The sequence below is a fragment of the Moschus berezovskii genome, chromosome 6, assembly GCF_049115385.1.
Source record: "Moschus berezovskii isolate FMDL1 chromosome 6, NW_MosBer_1.0, whole genome shotgun sequence".
In the NCBI taxonomy this organism is placed as follows: domain Eukaryota; kingdom Metazoa; phylum Chordata; class Mammalia; order Artiodactyla; family Moschidae; genus Moschus; species Moschus berezovskii.
The window spans coordinates 105,089,985-105,109,703 of record NC_142465.1 but is presented as its reverse complement, the minus strand read 5'-3'; the positions used below and the strand labels follow the sequence as shown (position 1 = coordinate 105,109,703).

Below are 19,719 nucleotides of genomic sequence, written 5' to 3'. Positions count from 1 at the left end.
AGTGAAAAATTTTTAACCAACATAAATTCCTCTCAATTAGACTATTTACCGAATTTTTGCTGTATACAGCTCTCTGAAAACACACATGAAAACAACTTTTCAGGTACAAATCTTTATAAAGCTAAGGTTTTATAATAGGTATGTCTTCCAAATATGTTATATTATTCTGCTTCTTCCTTTCTAGTATGAGATGTAAGTTTTAATATATTTTGTAGGAATCACCGTTTCTTAGAAACCATTTTGTTTATTTTTCTTTTATTTTAACATACATAAAGGCAGCTTATAATTGCACTGAATACAAAAGACAAACAAATAAACACACTTTATTGCACTTAGGAAATACTTCACATGAAGTATTGCACTTGATAGAATTGTATCAGGAAAGACACAAATTGATAAGTAGATAAAACTATTGTTATTCTAGATTTGAACAATACAGACTGTTTCCCGATAGAGATTTGCCACATCGCATATTGCACATTTTTCAACACATATCTGTTTTACAAATATTCCTCATATTCTTTGTTTTGTCCTTATCTTTGTGAGAGACCATATAAAGCAATAATTTATATACCATTGAAAAATACAAGCTTACACTGAAGAAGTGAAAAAAATAACATAAATACCTAATCACCCCATTCTTTGGGAGAGAAAAGACAAAAAAAACTTGACAAACTTCTTTAAAAAGAGAGAAATATTACAAAGCTTCATTTCATAAGCATTTGCCCATTTGCTAATGTCCTTGGAGTTAGTAAAATGCATTTAGACTAAATCTCTGTGCTACCAGTTAAAATTTCCTTTGTTTACATTCAATTTTTAATACCAACATCTAATTCCTTCATACAGTACAAATGCATGAAGGGCATACATTGTTTGTAGTCATTCAACAATAAATAACAACTTTAAACTTAGCTATTTTATTATCTCGGAATCAAAATATATAAAGTGCACTCAAAAGCTTTGAAGTCATTTTTCTCATCCTTGGACAAGATTTATCAGTCAACCTGTGACACTTTCAGATCATGGCAGGAGTACTCCATAATGCAGACATGCCTGGAATTTTTCTCCCTTTTTTCCAGTCTTGTGTGGAAGTAAGTTTCCCAAATAATAAGAAGTTTTTTTTTTCCACAGTCTTTATGGGAAACTTCTGATCAGAGAGCGGCATTTGTGCACATTTGTCACATTTCCTAGAGTTCCATGTTAGAATGTCCTCTTTATTTGGAGGGTTTGCTACATATCCAGTGTAAATTCTTGTCACATTCTGTGCTGCTGACCTCTGAACTGTTCAGAACTGCACAGTTCTCAGACCCCGTAAGGTTGAACCTGTCAAACAATAAAGAAACCGGAATTAGTTTCAGCCCATCATTTCCGTTCAGTTATATGAAAATCAACTTTGTGGTGGTGGTGACGGCTTCCGCTTTTTTTTTTTTTAAGCTGGAATGCATGAGGCAAGTACGCCAGTCAAATGATCACAGAACGATCTGTAGAGACAGTAGTCAGAGGTGGAAAAGAATAGTATGTGGAGAGAAGATACAAACATAAGAGTAAAGGGCTCCACTCATTTGGCTGGTGTGTCACTACAGGAGTGACTTTTGTTCATTTTCGAGTGCACAAACCCTTCGAGAAATTTCCCAGGAAGTGCACACACTCAAAAATCATGCATATTAATTCATACAAATTTGGGGGGTAACAGCCCCTGGTGCCCATTTGTGGTTGTGGGGCATACTAAGGATTCTTTTTCTAAAGATTTAAACTAATTCTCTGAATCTCTCATTGTCATGAAACTAGAGACCTAGCAGTTCATTCACGTCTGAGTGACAAAGATTAACACTAAACTCATACAGTGTCCTTCAAACCTGAAAATGTACAGGTAATGGAAATAAAGTCAGTATCTTTAATTTGGGGGCAAGTTTTCTCTCAGATCCATAGAAGCTTCTAATTATCAGTAGGTATTGGAAATGTTGTTCTTTATCCCTGTGGATATGAGAACTGGGAAAGTTAAAAGGGAATTTCTTTCCAAAAACTAGCTTGTCAATAAAATACAAATATTTGATTGGAAATTTTTTTCACATCATCATAATTATACCTGGAATATTTGAATCTTATTTCACTAGAATTTACTGAGATCAAATTTCTAGAAGTACTTATCATATGAACTCCAAGCAGATAAAAAAGGATAATATTACTATTGAAGCCCTTTTTTAAGAATTCCATAGCTTAGCTGTCCTCAACCATTTTGGTACCAGGGACAAGTTTCATGGAAGATAATTTCTCCATGGACTGGGACAGGGGGATGGTTTTGGGATTATTCGAGCACATTACATTTATGGTACACTTTATTTTATATATATGTTTTTATCAGCTCCACTTTGAATCATCAGGCATTAGATCCTGGAGGTTGGAGACCCTTCCCACAGAGCATAACATACAAAAGAGAATGTTAAAGCTCTGCTTATAAGAGCTCAACCTTCATATAGAACAACACATTAAAAGAAAAACAGGAAAGCTGCCAGCTTTGGGGGCTGGCAGCCTTGGGAGAAAAAGAGATATCTTAAAACTCACCAGCTGTTAAATTCTTGGCCATTTGACCTTTTCCACATCTGGCCAGTTTCATTTTTCAGCCCAATCCAGTGTTCAGCTCTACCCACATGTTGTTTTAAAAAGTTCTTGAAGAAAGAACAAAGGAAGTGTATGTTAAACCACCCCTCCTGATAAGTATGTAATAAATTCTGTTTCTCAAATCTGCAACTAGTAAGCATTGTAGTTCAGCTGATCATTTGTATTAACTAACGATTAATAGTGCTATGTGGGTTCAGCTCATTTGGATTTCTGGTCTTTGAAGCTAAACACATCACACTTAAAGACTACACTGGACTCTCATTTGGACCTCAGGCTGATCATGTGGTTTCCTGTGACTAAGTTTTCCCGGGTCAGAGATAACCAGAATATCTACACTTAGAAGGAAACAGAAGAAAATCACGGATTAGCTGTATAAAATAAAAAAGAATACCAATACTTTATGGAATTCTTTTTGAATGCTATCTTACCATGTCCTCTTTAGAATCAATGACAGCAAGAGTGGCTCCGTCTTTGGAGCAAGAGTTTTGGGCCAAGGTCCAGTTCTTTGTTTTCTTGGAAATAAGATAGCATTTCCCCTTGTGTCCAATCCAATCATCTGAGCAAGTAAACACATGGGTGTTTGGTGGTGCTGATGACACATATTGTCCTGGACAGTTGTACTGGCCCACTGTGAACATAAAAATGGTTTGTTTCAGCAACAAAAGGAACCAAATACCCACAAGGTACAAAATAGTTCAGGGATACTCTACTAGGTGATAAAGGAAGAGAAGAAAGAAGATGAATTTAAAAAAATGTTATGGAAGTATAGTTGACGTACAATATATAGCTTCAGGTACATAGCACACTGATTCAGAATTTTTATAGGTTATGCTCCATTTAAAGATATAAAAAAAGGAAGATAAATTCCGTAAAGAGCAAGAAGGACGTTTTTCACTTTACCTGATCTCTTATTGTATCTCATCATCATTGTACAAGGTCTAAGAAATAAGAGGGTGTCACTTTGGTCAGAAAATGGAGGGGGAAATTAAAAAATCTTGAAAATAGTCTTTTGACTGTAGTTGAAAAGGGGTATAAGGTATTGGGGTTGGCTGAAAAGTTGGTTTGAGGTAACAGAAAAACCGAATGAAGTTTATGGCCAGCCCAGTACATTATAAATTCCAATTAAGATTTTGCATCTGAATGCAGAGGGGGAAGAATTTGAAGATGTAATAGATATAACTCTATATGGCCAGGTGGAGTAGAGAATACTAGCAGAGTTGCAATTCAGAATACAAAAAGGTTTATGGCTGGAGATGTATCCTAACATCATAAAATTTCATGTGTGTATAAAACACAAATGTATCTTGGTATAGCTGTATGTCTCAAATACCATAACAAAATTAGCTCTTGGAAGCGTCTAGATATATTCTTAATTATCTCAATTATCCATACCCACCATTGTGTGTCTTTTGTGATAAGAGACTGTCCAATTCCTGATTAATCTATGACTTAGATATCCATTTTTAATCAACAATGAATGGGCAGTCCACACTTTTCCAGTTAAATGTCTATTTGTTTAGAATCTAAATCAGCCCCTTTTGTTCCAGAGTTAAATATCTTCTCACATATAATTTTCTCCCATGGTATTATATAAATCATAGACAATTTTTAATAGTTCTAAAGCACTAGAAAACTAGAAAATTATTGTATCAGTTATCTAAGGAATGTGGAACCATATTTTATATTTGCTAGGAAATTGACCATGTATGAAAAATGAGATGATCCAAGATTAATCAGAATTTTTGATGAACTCATGAAGTGAAGACTCACCTGATAGAGCAACGAGAGCTATGATGAGAGTGGTGATGAAGACCACATTTACTACAGCACATGGAATAGGAACTTGAATGGACCCTTCATGATATGTTGCAGAGTAAGTCCCAGTGGCATGGCCTGAAGAGAGAAAGTGGATGATGAGGCAGGCTATAGAAGTAAGAAAGAGACATTTGATTTTCTCTTGAGGCATTAAAAAAAAATATATGTCTCCCTACCTTCTTATATGAAATTTATAAGTTACATTTCCTCAAATTTTGAATAAATTATTTTTGGCTAGAAATGAAACAATCCAGTCACAAGAATGAGATTATAAAATATTTCCCCAAATATGTATTCAATAGCTATAAAAATTCAACATATAATTGTATTCTTTAAGGTTAAACTAGACAAAGAGATGGAGAAGGCAATGGCACCCCACTCCAGTACTCTTGCCTGGAAAATCCCATGGATGGAGGAGCCTGCTGGGCTGCAGTCCATGGGGTCGCTAAGAGTCGGACACGACTGAATGACTTCATTTTCACTTGTCACTTTCATGCATTGGAGAAGGCAATGGCACCCCACTCCAGTGTTCTTGCCTGGAGAATCCCAGGGACCGGGGAGCCTTTTGGGCTGCCGTCTATGGGGTTGCACAGAGTCGGACACGACTGAAGTGACTTAGCAACAGCAGCAGACAAAGAGATGCTGCTTTCCTTCAAAGCAATTTACTATGCAATGGATGTTAAGACAACTTTAGCCTCTTCTGAGGGTTGCTTTTCCCAGCATAGATCTGCTTTCAAATTTTCCAAGAGAAGACTTTATTTCACTGCTATCTGGTTCTATTTCTCTCAGCTTGTTAAAGCAAATCTTTATTTTCTCATCAACATACAATCATTACCAGAAGCAGCGCTTGGTAGTTAGAGTAGCAAGTTCAGAGCTCTCTGTCTAGTTTCACTTCTCACCATGTGAGACTCAATGAAGGGGCTCAAACCCAATGCAGAAACATCTCTGGCTCCTCATCAGGTACCAATACATACAAGTAGCTCATGGATGCCGGAGTCCATTGGCTTATCCATTGGACTCACAAGGTTGGCTTGGACATCCAGTGGGTAAGTTGTGGAGGTGATTCTCTGATTTTATGTTATATCCATTAGTTAGGGCTATTGTTATTCACAGTTTGTTTTATCACCTAGGCAACAAAACACTCCCCTAAAAGTATACTTCTGCTTTGGTTAGAAGTCCTGTCCATTAATGGAGAAAATTGAAAACAAATCCTCTAGTACATATTGAATCCCCCAAGGGTGGTGCTCAAAGATTGTTCACACTGATAAAGCTACAAGAGCAGCATAGACTAAATATTCATAAATCAAATATTCAATAGAAGATTGGGATGATTTCAGGATAAGTTCAGAATTCCTACAATTAATTCCTTATTTCAACTATGCTATTATTGAATTGTTTTATTCTTAAATATCCTTTTTCTTTCAGGAAGCTCAGCTGAGTCATCAAGTTATGGGTATCTGGTCACCAAAAAATTTGTGTGGCTTACAATATCCACACTTGATTTTGTGTTCCTAAGTGAAAGATAGGTTTATCAAAGGCAATGAATGCTTTTCTAAATCAAACCACGCTAGTAGACACATATTCAGAAAACAACCCCCTCCTCTAGATATTTTCACCTCTGTTGTTTAGAACACATTCTTTGTTACTGGATAGTTGTGTTTACAAGTAAACTCTAGTTCCTACCTTCTAGTGTTTGGGGCACCTCATTAACATGAAAGGAAGAGAGAGAGAAATGAAATAAATCAAGAAAGCTTCATCAAAAAAGTTATTGGAAAACAATGGTAAAATCCTGGTGACAAGAGATGAAAAGATCTGTGGATAGATTAGACAAATAGAAAAGGAGAAAAGTGTTATAGCAAAGGTAATTATATTTTGATGAAAAATAAAAGAGAGGAATAAAAATGTCTGATTCATATACAATTTGAAGTCCACGATTAGAAAGGTGAAATAGAAAAGTGAGTGCCAAAGAAGTGATGCTTGCAAATTGTGGTGCTCGGGGACTCTTGAGAGCCCCATGGAGTGCAAGATCAAACCAGTCAAAAGAGGGTTAGGGTTAGGGTTTGATCCTAAAGGAAATCAACTCTGAATATTCACTGGAAATACTGATGCTGAAACTCCAATACTTCGGCCACCTGATGCAAAGGGCCGACTCATTGGAAAAGACCGTGATGCTGGTCATGATTGAAGGCAGGAAGAGAAGGGGGCAGCAGAGAATGAGATGGTTAGATAGCATCACTGACTCAAGAGACATGAATATACACAAATTCTGGAAAACAGTGACGGACAGGGGAGCCTGACATGCTGCAGTCCATGGGTTCACAAAGAGTTAGACACAACTTAGTGACTGAACATTAACAACAACAAATGGAAAAGTGAAATGGAGGGGCAGAGTCCCCATAGGACTAGAGAAGAAGATTGTGTTTTCAAGAATTCTTTATGAGGTTCGCACAATAAATTGCCTTTGGACACTATAAATATTCAGATGCTTATATGGCTATTCTCTCAAAGTCTGGAAACCTGTGTTCCCAGCAACTGGAGGATGTTTTCTTGAGAACACAAGATAAAGCCCACGAAAAGCACACAATGGTACAAGGTTCAGCCAGTCAAGAATGTAATTATTTATATGAAAAATAGAATTTTTCATAAAGAGAGGCAGTGCTTCCTAGGGGATGTCCAGATGGCTATGGAAAAATGATAGACAGTTCACTGGGCTAGGGAGGGGATTTTCTAATTAAATCTGAAAAACTGAGATGGCACAAAATAAAACAAAGAGATAGATCTTTAAAGAGTTTCTAAATTTCACCCTTGTGATTTCCTTTTGAGTCTCAGGTATTCTGTGTTCACATAGATAAAGAAATATTTACTTCTTCCCACTTTCTCTTTTATCCTGCTCAGATGGAACATAGACGAGTTTTTCCACAAAAGGCAAGCTTGATTTTCTCCCTAACTTTACTGGTATATATCATAGATTGATAGATATAAACATAGATATAGATATTACCAGTATTTAGAGAATAAGACTTGACTTACTTTGTTGTTCTCTTTTCGAGTGCAAGGAGCTGGTCTCTGTTGCAGAAAAATCTTCAGAATTCATCTTTATCCTTGTCACAATCCCCTTGGTTAATCCCAGGTGGAACCAACCTAGAGTGAAAGTCTCTGCTGGAGCTCTTGTTGCGTCTTTGAGTCTTTGAGATACCTCAGCGTTTATATTCAGCTACGTTGTCTCCGCCCCCTTCCTCTCATCTCCTAATCGCTCATATACTCCTGTTCTCTTTAATTTATGCTCCAGATGCCCAGACAGTTTACAATGTGTTGCTGTGGTGAGCTATGGGTTTTCCCTGCCATCTGAAATGTGCTTTCTCACAACTGTAGGTGCAGTATGAAGAGGCAAGTGGGAATTTCCCAGAATCTGAGATATCCTTTTTAAATGTGTAGAAAACAAATGGTTTAGGAAATAGAATATCCAAGTAAAGAATTAAAAGTTAGAGATTCCTATATTTGAGATGGAAATAATTTGAAGAGTCATATTTCCCTGGAATCCCATTCATTCATTAAATCATATGTTTAACAACTAATATTCATTGAACATCTGCTATGAACCCAACACAGTTTGGGGTTAGAAGATTTATTGTTGGCTAAGAAATTTAAGACATCTACCCTCATGGATCTTTCTCCAGTCTGAAAGTGTTTTACTTAGCGAGCTATAAACTGGCTTTTAGAAATGTGCCATTCACTTCTTCCCTGGGAACTAGTTTCTTCAGTTATCATCTAGTAAGCAGTTGCTTTAATGAAGGAAATAGAAACCTTGCGGCTGGAACTTCCTTTCTATGTTCTAAAATTGTTTATCTTAAATGATCTATTTCATTTATCGCCTCAATTTTCATGTTATATATTACTGTCATTTGGACTGCCTTATTTCCCCTCAGTAATATCTTTTTTTTGGGGGGGGGGATTTGTTATAAAAGGTCTTGTAGGTCTTCATAGAATCGTTCAACTTCAGCTTCTTCAGCATTATTGGTTGGAGCATAGGCCTGGATTACTGTAATATTGAATGGTTTGCCTTGGAAAAGAACAGAAATCATTCTGTCGTTTTTAAGATTGCATCCAAGTACTGCATTTCAGACTCTTTTGTTGACCATGATGGCTACTGCATTTCTTCTAAGGGATTCCTGTCCACAGTAGTAGATACAATGGTCATCTGAGTTAAATTCACCCATTCCAGTCCATTTTAGTTCATTGATTCCTAGAATGTTTATGTACATTCTTGTCATCTCCTGTTTGACCACTTCCAATTTGCCTTGATTCATGGACCTTACATTCCAGGTTCCTATGCAATATTGCTCTTTACAGCATCGGACCTTGCTTCTATCATCGGTCACATCCACAACTGGGTATTGGTTTTGCTTTGGCTCCATCCCTTGATTCCTTCTATAGTTATTTCTCCACTGAGCTCCAGTAGCATACTGGGCACCTACCGACCTGGGGAATTCCTCATTCAGTATCCTATCATTTTGCCTTTTGATACTGTTCATGGGGTTCTCAAGGCAAGTATACTGAAGTGGTTTGCCATTCCCTTTTCCAGTGGACCACATTCGGCTGTGGTCCATGTGATCAGATCGACTAGTTTTCTGTGATTATGATCTCAGTGTGTCTGCCCTCTGATGCCCCCTCACAATACCTACCGTCTTATTTGGGTTTCTCTTACCTTGGGCATGGGATATCTCTTCACAGCTGCTCCAGCAAAGCGCAGCCCCTGCACCTTACCTTGGATGAGGGGTATCTCCTCAAGACCGCCCCTCCTGACCTTGAACGTGGAGTAGCCTCTCGGCCCTTCTGCGCCTGCTCAGCCACCGCCTATTGGACTTGGGGTAGCTCCTCTAGGCTGCCGGCCCTGGCCTCAGGTGTGGGGTAGCTCCTCTCGGCTGGGCTTCTTTGCATGGTCAGTTGCACTGGAGCCTGTTTCTCTCGCGTCTCTCTCTCGCGTGCAAGGAGATCCAACCAGCCTATTCTAAAGGAGATCAATCCTGGGTGTTCATTGGAAGGACTGATGCTAAAGCTGAAACTCCAATACTTTGGCCACCTCATGCGACGAGTTGACTCACTGGAAAAGACTCTGATGCTGGGAAGGATTGGGGGCGGGAGGAGAAGGGGACAACAGAGAATGAGATGGCTGGATGGCATCACCAAATCGATGGACATGAGTTTGAGTGAACTCCGGGAGTTGGTGATGGACAGGGAGGCCTGGTGCTGTGATTCATGGGGTCGCAAAGAGTTGGACACAACTGAGCGACTGAACTGAACTGAATATCTTTTTATTCTATTTTTCTCTTATTTGCTAGATTAGAGTATAATTACTATAAAAATATATTACCATAGTATCAATGTCATCCAGATAAGTTATTAAGCTCAATGCAAGATAAATGCAGAATGTCTATATCTGGTGATTTAAGGAGAGGATCAAAATACTACTCTAATTAATAATTTTAGTACCCTCAAATTTTGTCATTAATGTGACTTGAATAAAGATATTCTGTTTTCAGAATAAAGCCTTTGTGAAAATGTTATGGTCAAGTGGGTGGGAAATTAACATCTATTGTAGGCTTGGGCTTCCCTTGTTGCTCAGTTGGTAAAGAACCTGTCTGCAATGCAGGAGACCCAGGTTCAATTCGTGCTTTGGGAAGATCCCCTGGAGGAGGAAATGGCAACCCACTCCAGTATTCTTGCCTGGAGAATCCCATGGACAGAGGAGCCTGGCAGGCTACAGACCATGGGGTTGCAAGAGTTGGACACAACTTAGCAAGTATACCACCACTGTAGGCTAGTAATTACCACTTACTGTAGGCTAGTTAGGAAGTTTGGAGAAGGCAATGGCAAGCCACTCCAGTACTCTTGCCTAGAAAATCGCATGGACAGAGGAGCCTGGTGGGCTGCAGTCCATGGGGTTGCCACTAGTTGGACACGACTGAGTGACTTCACTTTCACTTTTCACCTTCACACATTGGAGAAGGAAATGGCAACCCACTCCAGTGTTCTTGCCTGGAGAATCCCAGGGACGGTGGAGCCTGGTCGGCTGCCGTCTATGGGGTCGCACGGAGTGGGACACGACTGAAGAGACTTAGTAGCAGCAGCAGTTAGGAAGTTACCATCTACTGTAGGCTAATTAGATAATGCAAAAGGCATGGGTTCAATCCCGGGTGGGGAACTAGGATCCTGCATGCCATGTGGTGTGGCTAAATATTTTAAAAAGAGGAGAGCAAATACACACTTGATTGTCATTGCTATGCGTCTCTTCCAACGTAAAGCAGGACTTTTCAACAGCTTATTGGGTGAACACAGAAATCATGTTCCAGTTCTACCATTTTCGAATGTATGTTTTCCCCTCTGATGAATTCCATGTAAGTGTGAAACTAATTTTCATAACTGGACACTGACTACCTGCAAAATTTGAATGTCACAGAACAATTAGCAGGCTATGAGCAGGAGAAACAGTGCAGTCTTAACAGGTTGATAATTATCTCCCACAATGGTCCCTCTTGTTCTTCATGGGCCAGCTATGCTATCACTCTGTTCTTTGAAAATGATAAACTTCTTTTCATTTTATAGAAGGCACTCTTGCTTTTGTTTCCTTTGCTCTCAGATTTTTTTTAATGGCTATGTCTTTCTTCTCATTTATATTTACCTCACATGTACTCAGTAAGACCTTCCATGAACACTGGGACAAATTATCTTCCATAGCCAAAGAATGCCCAAACCACCACACAATTGCACCATCTCACATGCTAATAAAGTAATGCTCAAAATTCTCCAAGCCAGGCTTTAACAGTACAGAAACCATTAACTTCCAGATGTTCAAGTTGGTTTTAGAAAAGGTAGAGGAATCAGAGATCAAATTTCCACGATCTGTTGGATCATCAAAAAGGCAAGAGAGTTCGAGAAAAAACATCTATTTCTGCTTTATTGACTATGCCAAAGCCTTTGACTGTGTGGATCACAACAAACTGGAAAATTCTGAAAGAGATGAGAATACCAGAACACCTTACCTGCCTCTTGAGAAATCTGTTTACAGGTCAGGAAACAACAGTTAGAACTAGACATGGAACAACAGACTGGTTCCAAGCAGGGAAAGGAGTACATCAAGGCTGTATATTGTCACTCTGCTTATTTAACTTATATACAGAGTACATCATAAGACATGGTGAACTCAATGAAGCACAAGCTGGAATCAAGATTGCCAGGAGAAATATCAATAACCTCAGATATGCAGATAACACCACCATTATGGAAGAAAGTGAAGAGGGACTAAAGAGCCTCTTGATGAAAGTGAAAGAGGAGAGTGAAAAAGTTGGCTTAAAACTCAACATTCAGAAAACTAAGACCATGGCATCCAGTCCAATCACTTCATGGCAAGTAAATGGGGAAACAGCAGAAAGAGTGACAGACTTTATCTTTTTGGGCTTCAAAATCACTGCAGATGGTGACTGCAGCCATGAAATTAAAAGACGCTTGCTCCTTGGAAGGAAAGTTATGACCAACCTAGACAGCATAGTAAAAAGAAGAGACATTACTTTGCCAACAAAGGTCCCATCTAGTCAAAGCTATGGTTTTTCCACTTGTCAAGTATGGATGTGAGAGTTGAACTATAAAGAAAGCTGAGCACCTAATAATTGATGCTTTTGAACTGTGGTGTTGGAGAAGACTCTTGAGAGTCCCTTGGACAGCAAGGAGATCGAACCAGTCCATCCTAAATGAAATCAGTCCTGAATATTCATTGGAAGGATTGATGCTTAAACTGAAGCTCCAATACTTTGGCCACCTGATGTGAAGAACTGACTCATTTGACAAGACCCTGATGCTGGGAAAGATTGAAGGTGGGAGGAGAAGGGGACGACAGAGGATGAAATGGCTGGAGGGCATCACCGATTCAATGGACGTGAGTTTGAGTATACTCCGGGAGTTGGTGATGGACAGGGAGGCCTGGTGTACCTCAGTCTATGGAGTCACAAAGAGTTGGCAAAACTGAGGGACTAACTCAACTGAGTCACTATTAGCTCACTCTTTTAGTTTATAGAACATATCATCATCTGAGATTTTGTTTTTAATTTTTACATAAATACATATTTTTTGAACTATTAATTGTTTTATTTACTTTCCTCACTGGGAAGTAAGGTCTTTAAGAGCAGGGACATGGCTGTCTTTTACAACAATGCATCTCTAGTACCTAGAATAGAGCTTAAACATAGGAGTTCAACGAATACTTGCTGGATGGATACATGAGATAATGTATGTGAATATCAACTCAAGCACTTGTTACCTATGCAGATTTGCAGATATACAACTCTACTGGACTTTGGCTTTGCTATGTGTACAACAAAAATATTAGTATCCAACTTATAAGGCTTTTATAAAGAAAATGTCATAAATGAGAAAATTAGTTTTCTACCACTGTGTTTGTATAGATTAGGCCTTTAAAGATAAGTGAAGGAATAACAGTTTGATTCATACCACAGGAAAGAAAAAATTCCTCCTTTGATGGAAAATGTCAACAGATAATAACTGAGCAGTCATGGTATAGTTGCTGATAAGATGTAATGTGACTCTTGTCTGTCTAGACTACAGATGAGGAAGTTGTAGTCTCATAACCAACTCTAACAGCTTTTGTGACACTAAAACACTTACTTGTGTTCAAGTTTTCTTGTTTCTTCAGTCATAATCAGGTGAATGGATACTATACATATATACTTATATAAACATGTTTATATATATATGCACATGCATACTTTATACATATTATATATTTATGTATAGTGTATATAATAACATATGCATACTATATGTACTACATGTTATATACACTACTATGTAATACATGTAATAGATCTTCCCTATATATATATGTATAATAATTTACTATATTTTATATGTGCCATTGTACATAGAAAACTGATGTCTAGAGATCTTATTTTATGAAAATAAATGTCTTTAAATGTTATAGCATTGATCAAAATCAGTTATTTTTGTTGTGAAATCATTTTTCTCTGTTTTTTATGAGAGCAGTATTTTGTTGAAATTAACACTTTTCGAGGTGGGTGTAAGCAGACACTGAAAACAAAAACCAATCAAATTACCAAGAACATATGTTATTGATGGGCTTCTTAGGTGTACCCACTGGCCCTCATACTATTCAATACTTAATTGAATACCTCATACTTAATATAATTCAAGTCTTCTGCAATAACTTGAATTTCATTGCAAAATTATATTTTTTTCTTATTACTCCTCCCTCCCCTTCTGCCGGAGAAGGCAATGGCAAGGCACTCCAGTACTCTTGCCTAGAAAATCCCATGGACGGAGGAGCCTGGTAGGCTGCAGTCCACGGGATCGCTACGAGTCAGACATGACTGAGCGACTTCACTTTCCCTTTTCACTTTCACACATTGGAGAAGGAAATGACAACCCACTCCAGTGTTCTTGCCTGGAGAATCCCAGGGACGGGGGAGCCTGATGGGCTGCCGTCTATGGGGTCACACAGAGTCGGACACGACTGAAGTGACTTAGCAGCAGCAGCAGCAGCCCCTTCTGCAGTCAATTTTTTTAAGTGTAAGAAATCTGTCTTATATCTGAGAAAGCAGTCAACTTAAATCCATGCAGAGGTGTGAACAATGAATAGGAGTTACCAAGCACAGTTCTGGTTGATACCTGTTGTCGTGATATAATTATTAAAAGCATATAGTTTCTCTTGAAAGAGTGTCTTCCCATGTTTATATTACTAATCAGTGTTTGTTAAATCAAAGAAAGATAGCTCACTTGTGAAATGACACTGAATAGGACAAAGCAAAGTGTACAGGGTCAGGGCAACATGAGAGAGCTTTTGGGGTCAGAGGGTATGTCGGTTGCTCTTTATTCATCTAAATATGGAAGCCAACTTCCTGTTTGGTCACCCCTGATGGATTCAATTCTCTGAAGCAAAGAAACACATAAAAACCCTAAAGAAACAAAACTTGTTCAAGTACACTCTTTCCTTACAAAACACACATGGTCATAATATATAACTTTCAAATTTTTTAGAGATCTTTCCTAAGTTTCATTTCATAAAGAATGTATCAAAACTTTGAGGACTATCACAGGACAAAGATTATCATTAGGATTTCACAGTTCAGTTGAGAAAACTGAGACTTAGAGAAATTAGTGCCTATACAAATTTGGAAGAAGCCACTAGAACTCAACACAGTTCTCCTTCACGTTTGACCTTATATGAAGAATCCGGGGGAAGGTTCCAGAAAGGAAATGAAGTAATGTGAGCTGCATGCAAAGTGGTACAGAGAAGACAGGATATACAGTCCTTATCGGGCAGCAGTTCAGCAGGATGCTTTTTGGTGGCCCACGTTTACAGAAACCGCAAACTTCAGACCTGATACAATCTCCGGAGACAACCTGTTCATCTTTTTTTTTTTTAGTTTCCTTTTTCTTTCAATGGGTGAGTTAGGTTTCTAAACGACTTTTAATCTTGAGAATCACAGCTTCCATTTTTTGTTTGAATTAAAACAAATTATGCAAATTGGCCAAATTTATTTTTAAATCACAGGTGTGTGAGTGATCTCACACTGGTTACCATAAAGACTCAGAAGAGGTAGCCTTAAGTAAATAAATGGGGAATTTCCACTTCTAACCACTTTCTTACCTTCTCTTCTCTTTGAATTGACTCTTTGAACTTTCTAATTTTCCTCTTTGGTGAAATATCTTCTCAAACACAGAAATGAGGTGGTTTGGAAAGTATGAGCTGGTATGTTTCTTCTTCCTAACTTGACATAGTAAAGGTAAAATACAATATTCATTATTATGTAAACCTGAATGCTGAAAAATCTATTTTTGAAAGTAAAGGACATAAAACAACTGTACCAAAGATAAGATATATCTTTATGTAAATTAATTCCGGCCTTCTTACATGTATAAAATATTTTGGGAGAATATTCTCAAAGATAGTAGTATAGAAATAGCAAATATAGCATGTAGAAATTTTAGGTAGATAAGGGCCTGTGTCGCTAAGTGATGAAAAAGAATAATTCTGTTTGTATGTGGATCTTGATAGACGCAGGCTGAATTTGAACAGAACTGCTTCTCTCACCTCCTTTGGATATGTTTGTATATACTTACATAGTGAGAGAAAAACCTCCAGGTAGAAGACATCATCGTTTAGTTGCTCAGTCGTGTCCGACTCTTTGTGACCCCGTGGACTGCAGCATGCCAGACTTCCCTGTCCTTCACCAGCTCCCAGAGTCGTTCAAACTCCTGTCCACTGAGATGGTGATGCCATCCAACCATCTTATGCTCTGTTGCCCCCTTCTCTGCCATCAATCTTTCCCAGCATCAGAGTCTTTTCTAATGAGCTGGCTCTTCACATCAGGTGGCCAAAATATTGGAGCTTCAGCATCAGTCCTTCCAATAAATATTAGGGTTGATTTCCTTTAGAATTGACTGGTTTGATCTCCTTGCAATCCAAGGGACTTATAAGAATCTTCTCCAACACCACAGTTTGAAACCATCAATTCTTCAGCACTCAGCCTTCTGGCTCAGAGGTTAAAGCATCTGCCTCCAATGTGGTAGACCCGGGTTCTATCCCTGGGTTGGGAAGATCCCCTGGAGAAGGAAATGGTAACCCACTCGTATTCTTGCCTGGAGAATCCCATGGACGGAGAAGCCTGGTAGGCTACAGTCCACGGGGTCGCAAAGAGTTGGACACGACTGAGCGACTTCACTCACTCACTCAGCCTTCTTTATGGTCCAACTCTCACATCCATACATGACTACTGGGAAAACCATAACTTTGACTATACGAACATTTGTCGGCAGGTAGAAGACACTCGGGAATTATTACCACTCTTTTGCTCAATGAATTTGAAGTTAAAATGTATTAAACTATTTCTTGATAGATTTTTCTGGCCTTTACTGAGGCAAGATGTTAAGGAAGGAAGATGAAACCCATGAAAAATGAGAAGTCAAGGCAGACATGAAATGTCATAAGTGTATTATGTATAGTTTTAAGCTAACCCACTTGACAATTTAAGCAAAATGGACATATCCTAGATAAACCTCTTCTAAAACTGAAACAAGAATTTTAAAAAATCTTAATGGTTTTATAAATTTTAAATAGATTGAATCCATGATTGAATACATCTTCTTTGAGAAATAAATAAAACACAAAAACATAAGTAAAACACACCAGGCTCAGATAGTTTGGGGCGTCTCAAGTGACTCTAGTGGTAAAGAACCAACCTACCAATGCAGGAGACATAAGAGATGCAGGTTTGATCCCTGGGGCAGGAAGATTCACTGGAGAAGAAAATGGCAACCCATGCCAGTATTCTTTCCTGGAAAATTCCACAGACAGAGGAACTTGGTGGTCTACAGTCTACAGGTTGCAAGGAGTCAGACATGACCAAGGAAATACAGTTTTATGTTCCCACCTACTAAACATTAAAGAAGAAATGTGCGTGTGTGTTTGTGTGTGTTAGTCACTCTGTCATAGCATCGTTGACTCAATGGACACGAGTTTGAGCAAATTCTGGGAGACAGTGAAGGACAGGGAAGCCTGGCATGCTGCAGTCCATGGGATTGCAAAGAGTTGGACATGGTTGAGTGACTGATGGAACAACAGCAGAGACTAATACACCATTGTAAAGCAATTGTATTCCAATAAAAAATAAATACAAAAAAAAAATGAATGAAAGTCCTGGCTCCCTAGGTGACTTTCTCTAATACCACCCCATTAGGAGAGGGGGCAGTTGGAAGGTTTTGTTATAGACTGGCAAGTGTGGAAATTCAAGTTTGAACCTTGGAGTGTGCTAGTGTGGATTAGAGTGGGACCATAATTTTTTTCACAGAGCTTGGCTGGAGTAGAGTAATTATTCACTAAAAGTTTGCTGTTTTGCTAGTTTGCCTTTTCTTGGATTTTTGATGGAAAACAGGGTTTTGTGGTATGGACATTTTCCTGTTTGCACTGGTTAGTGACAGAGTCATTTCCTAGGCAGGCTGATAAGAAGTCTAGGGGTCCCCAAGGAGAGAGGGGTCCTCCTTGGAATTCTCAAGGAGGAAGAAAGGACCAACTTTTTTGTCCCTCTACATTCCTTAGGATTATATAACAATAATGTATCCTGCTTGAGGACACTCTCTGGAAAAGACCTTCTGGCTAATCCTGTTATCTTAAGGTGTGAATTATGGGAGTAGGTCTAGAGAGGTTTTTACAACCTCCAGACATTCTTTTGATTCACTGTGATAGCTAATTAGAGAGTGTGTAACTCCATGGCTTACACTAGCAAGGGGGTGCTCTTTCTGGCCCCTGCTGGTGCCTATGTCAGAAGCTTTCTCTATCTCCTTTATCCTTTAATAAAACTTTATTACACAAAACTCTGAGTGATCAAGCCTCGTCTCTGGCCCCGGATTGAATTCTTCTCCTCCAGAGGCCAAGAATACCGGTGTCTTTGTGTGGTTCAGCAACAACCTTTCATTAGCATTTCTGGCTTACTGGATTCTTCAGCCCTGTGTCTCCGGGACAAGTGAGACAAAAAGAGAACACCCACCACTGTACCATTTTTCTGGTCCTGAGTTTTCCAATCAGCCTTATCCTCACCATCTTTCATTCTTCTTGTGGAACTTTTATATGTAATATTCGGGGATTTTGTGGCTACTTAAGTGGGGAGAATAGGGAAAATACTTCATATAGTCCTAGAAATAGATTCATAAATTTTAGTTTTCACAGTTGATATTATTGAGTGCATAAGAAATGCCAAGGAATCTACAAACTGTTAAATACTCTATTAGAATATTTAATACAGTTTAGATAATTTTCTTGAAAGTAGAAGACTATATGTATATAATTGAATTATATAAACCAATAAGGAATATAAAATAATATTTTAAAAAGTTAATTTCAACAGTATAAAAAATCAAATATTAAGGAATAGGTCTAGCAAAAGACATTTAACAAAATTATGAAATATTAATACAAATAATAGACATATCTGGTTTAAGGATTAGAGAACTTATATTGTAAGTGTGGCATTCTTCTTGAATTTACTTCTTTGTTAATTTAAAAAAACTTTTTGGCCATGGTGCATAGTATGCCAGATCTTGGTTCCCAACCAGGGTTGAAAACATGCCCGCTGCATTGGAAGTGGAGTCTTAACCAGTGAACTGCTAGTGAAACTCCCTCAAATTAATTTTTAAATTCATTGCAATCCCATTCAAAAATCTTTACATATTTTTAAATGAAAGTTGGCAAACTGGCATAAGTTTACATAAATCTTCACACATCTGTAAGTGAGCCAGGCACTCCTAACAAAGGACAAGATTATAACATTTGCTCTACCAGTCATCAATAGTTATAAAGTAATTTAGAGAGTGTGATGCCATGCTACAGAGAGAAAATCAGACATATAGAATAAAGTTATGTCCTAGACTATTTTCTTGGACTCCAAAATCATTGCAGATGGTGATTGCAGCCTTGAAATTAAAAGAAACTTGTTTCTTGGAAGAAAAACTATGACCAAACCTTACAGCATATTAAAAAATGGAGATATTACTTTACCAACAAAGTCCATATAGTCAAATTATGGTTTTTCCAGTAGTTACATATGGATGTAAGAGTTGGACCATAAAGAAAGCTGAGCACTGAAGAACTGATCCTTTTGAACTGTGGTATTGGAGAAGACTCTTGAGAGTCCCTTGGACAGCAAGGAGATCCAAGCAGTCCATCCTAGAGGAAATCAGTCCTGAATATTCATTGGAAGCACTGATGCTGAAGCTGAAGCTCCAAAACTTTGGCTACCTGATATGAAGAACTGACTCACTGGAAAAAAACCTTTATGATAACCCTGAAAGATTGAAGGCAGGAGAAAGGGACGACAGAGGATGAGATGGTTGGAGGGCATCACTACTCGATGGACATGAGTTTCAGCAAGCTTCAGGAGCTGGTGATGGACAGTGAAGCCTGGTGTGCTGCATAGAACCCATGGGGTTACAAAGAGTCGGACATGACTGAGTGACTGAACTGACAGAACTGATGGAACAAAGTGGAGATACCCATCCATAAATAAATACTATTTAATGATATGGCAAGGTATTGACTAGGTGATGCTGTTTTCAATAATTGGGCTTGGACACTGGACCTAGTTTTTCTTTTCTAGCTTGATGTTGCCTTAACAGACAGAAGTAGTGTTTGTTGTAAGGTGTATGTAACCTATGTTAATTTTGTAGTCTGAACTGCTTAGTTATCAATGAGAAAAGATAATT

General features: G+C 38.3%; 1 protein-coding gene across 1 annotated transcript; it reads right to left on the bottom strand.

Moving 5' to 3' along the window:
- Window positions 1–224: 224 nt before the first annotated feature.
- On the bottom strand, window positions 225–7,624 carry CD69 (CD69 molecule). The gene is made up of 5 exons (XM_055395066.2): window positions 7,465–7,624; window positions 4,390–4,512; window positions 3,048–3,247; window positions 2,563–2,666; window positions 225–1,323 (listed from the first exon to the last, which is right to left on the bottom strand). The coding sequence occupies exons 1-5, from the start codon at window positions 7,526–7,528 to the stop codon at window positions 1,215–1,217; spliced, it is 600 nt and encodes a 199-aa protein (XP_055251041.1). The 5' UTR covers window positions 7,529–7,624; the 3' UTR covers window positions 225–1,214.
- Window positions 7,625–19,719: the final 12,095 nt, after the last annotated feature.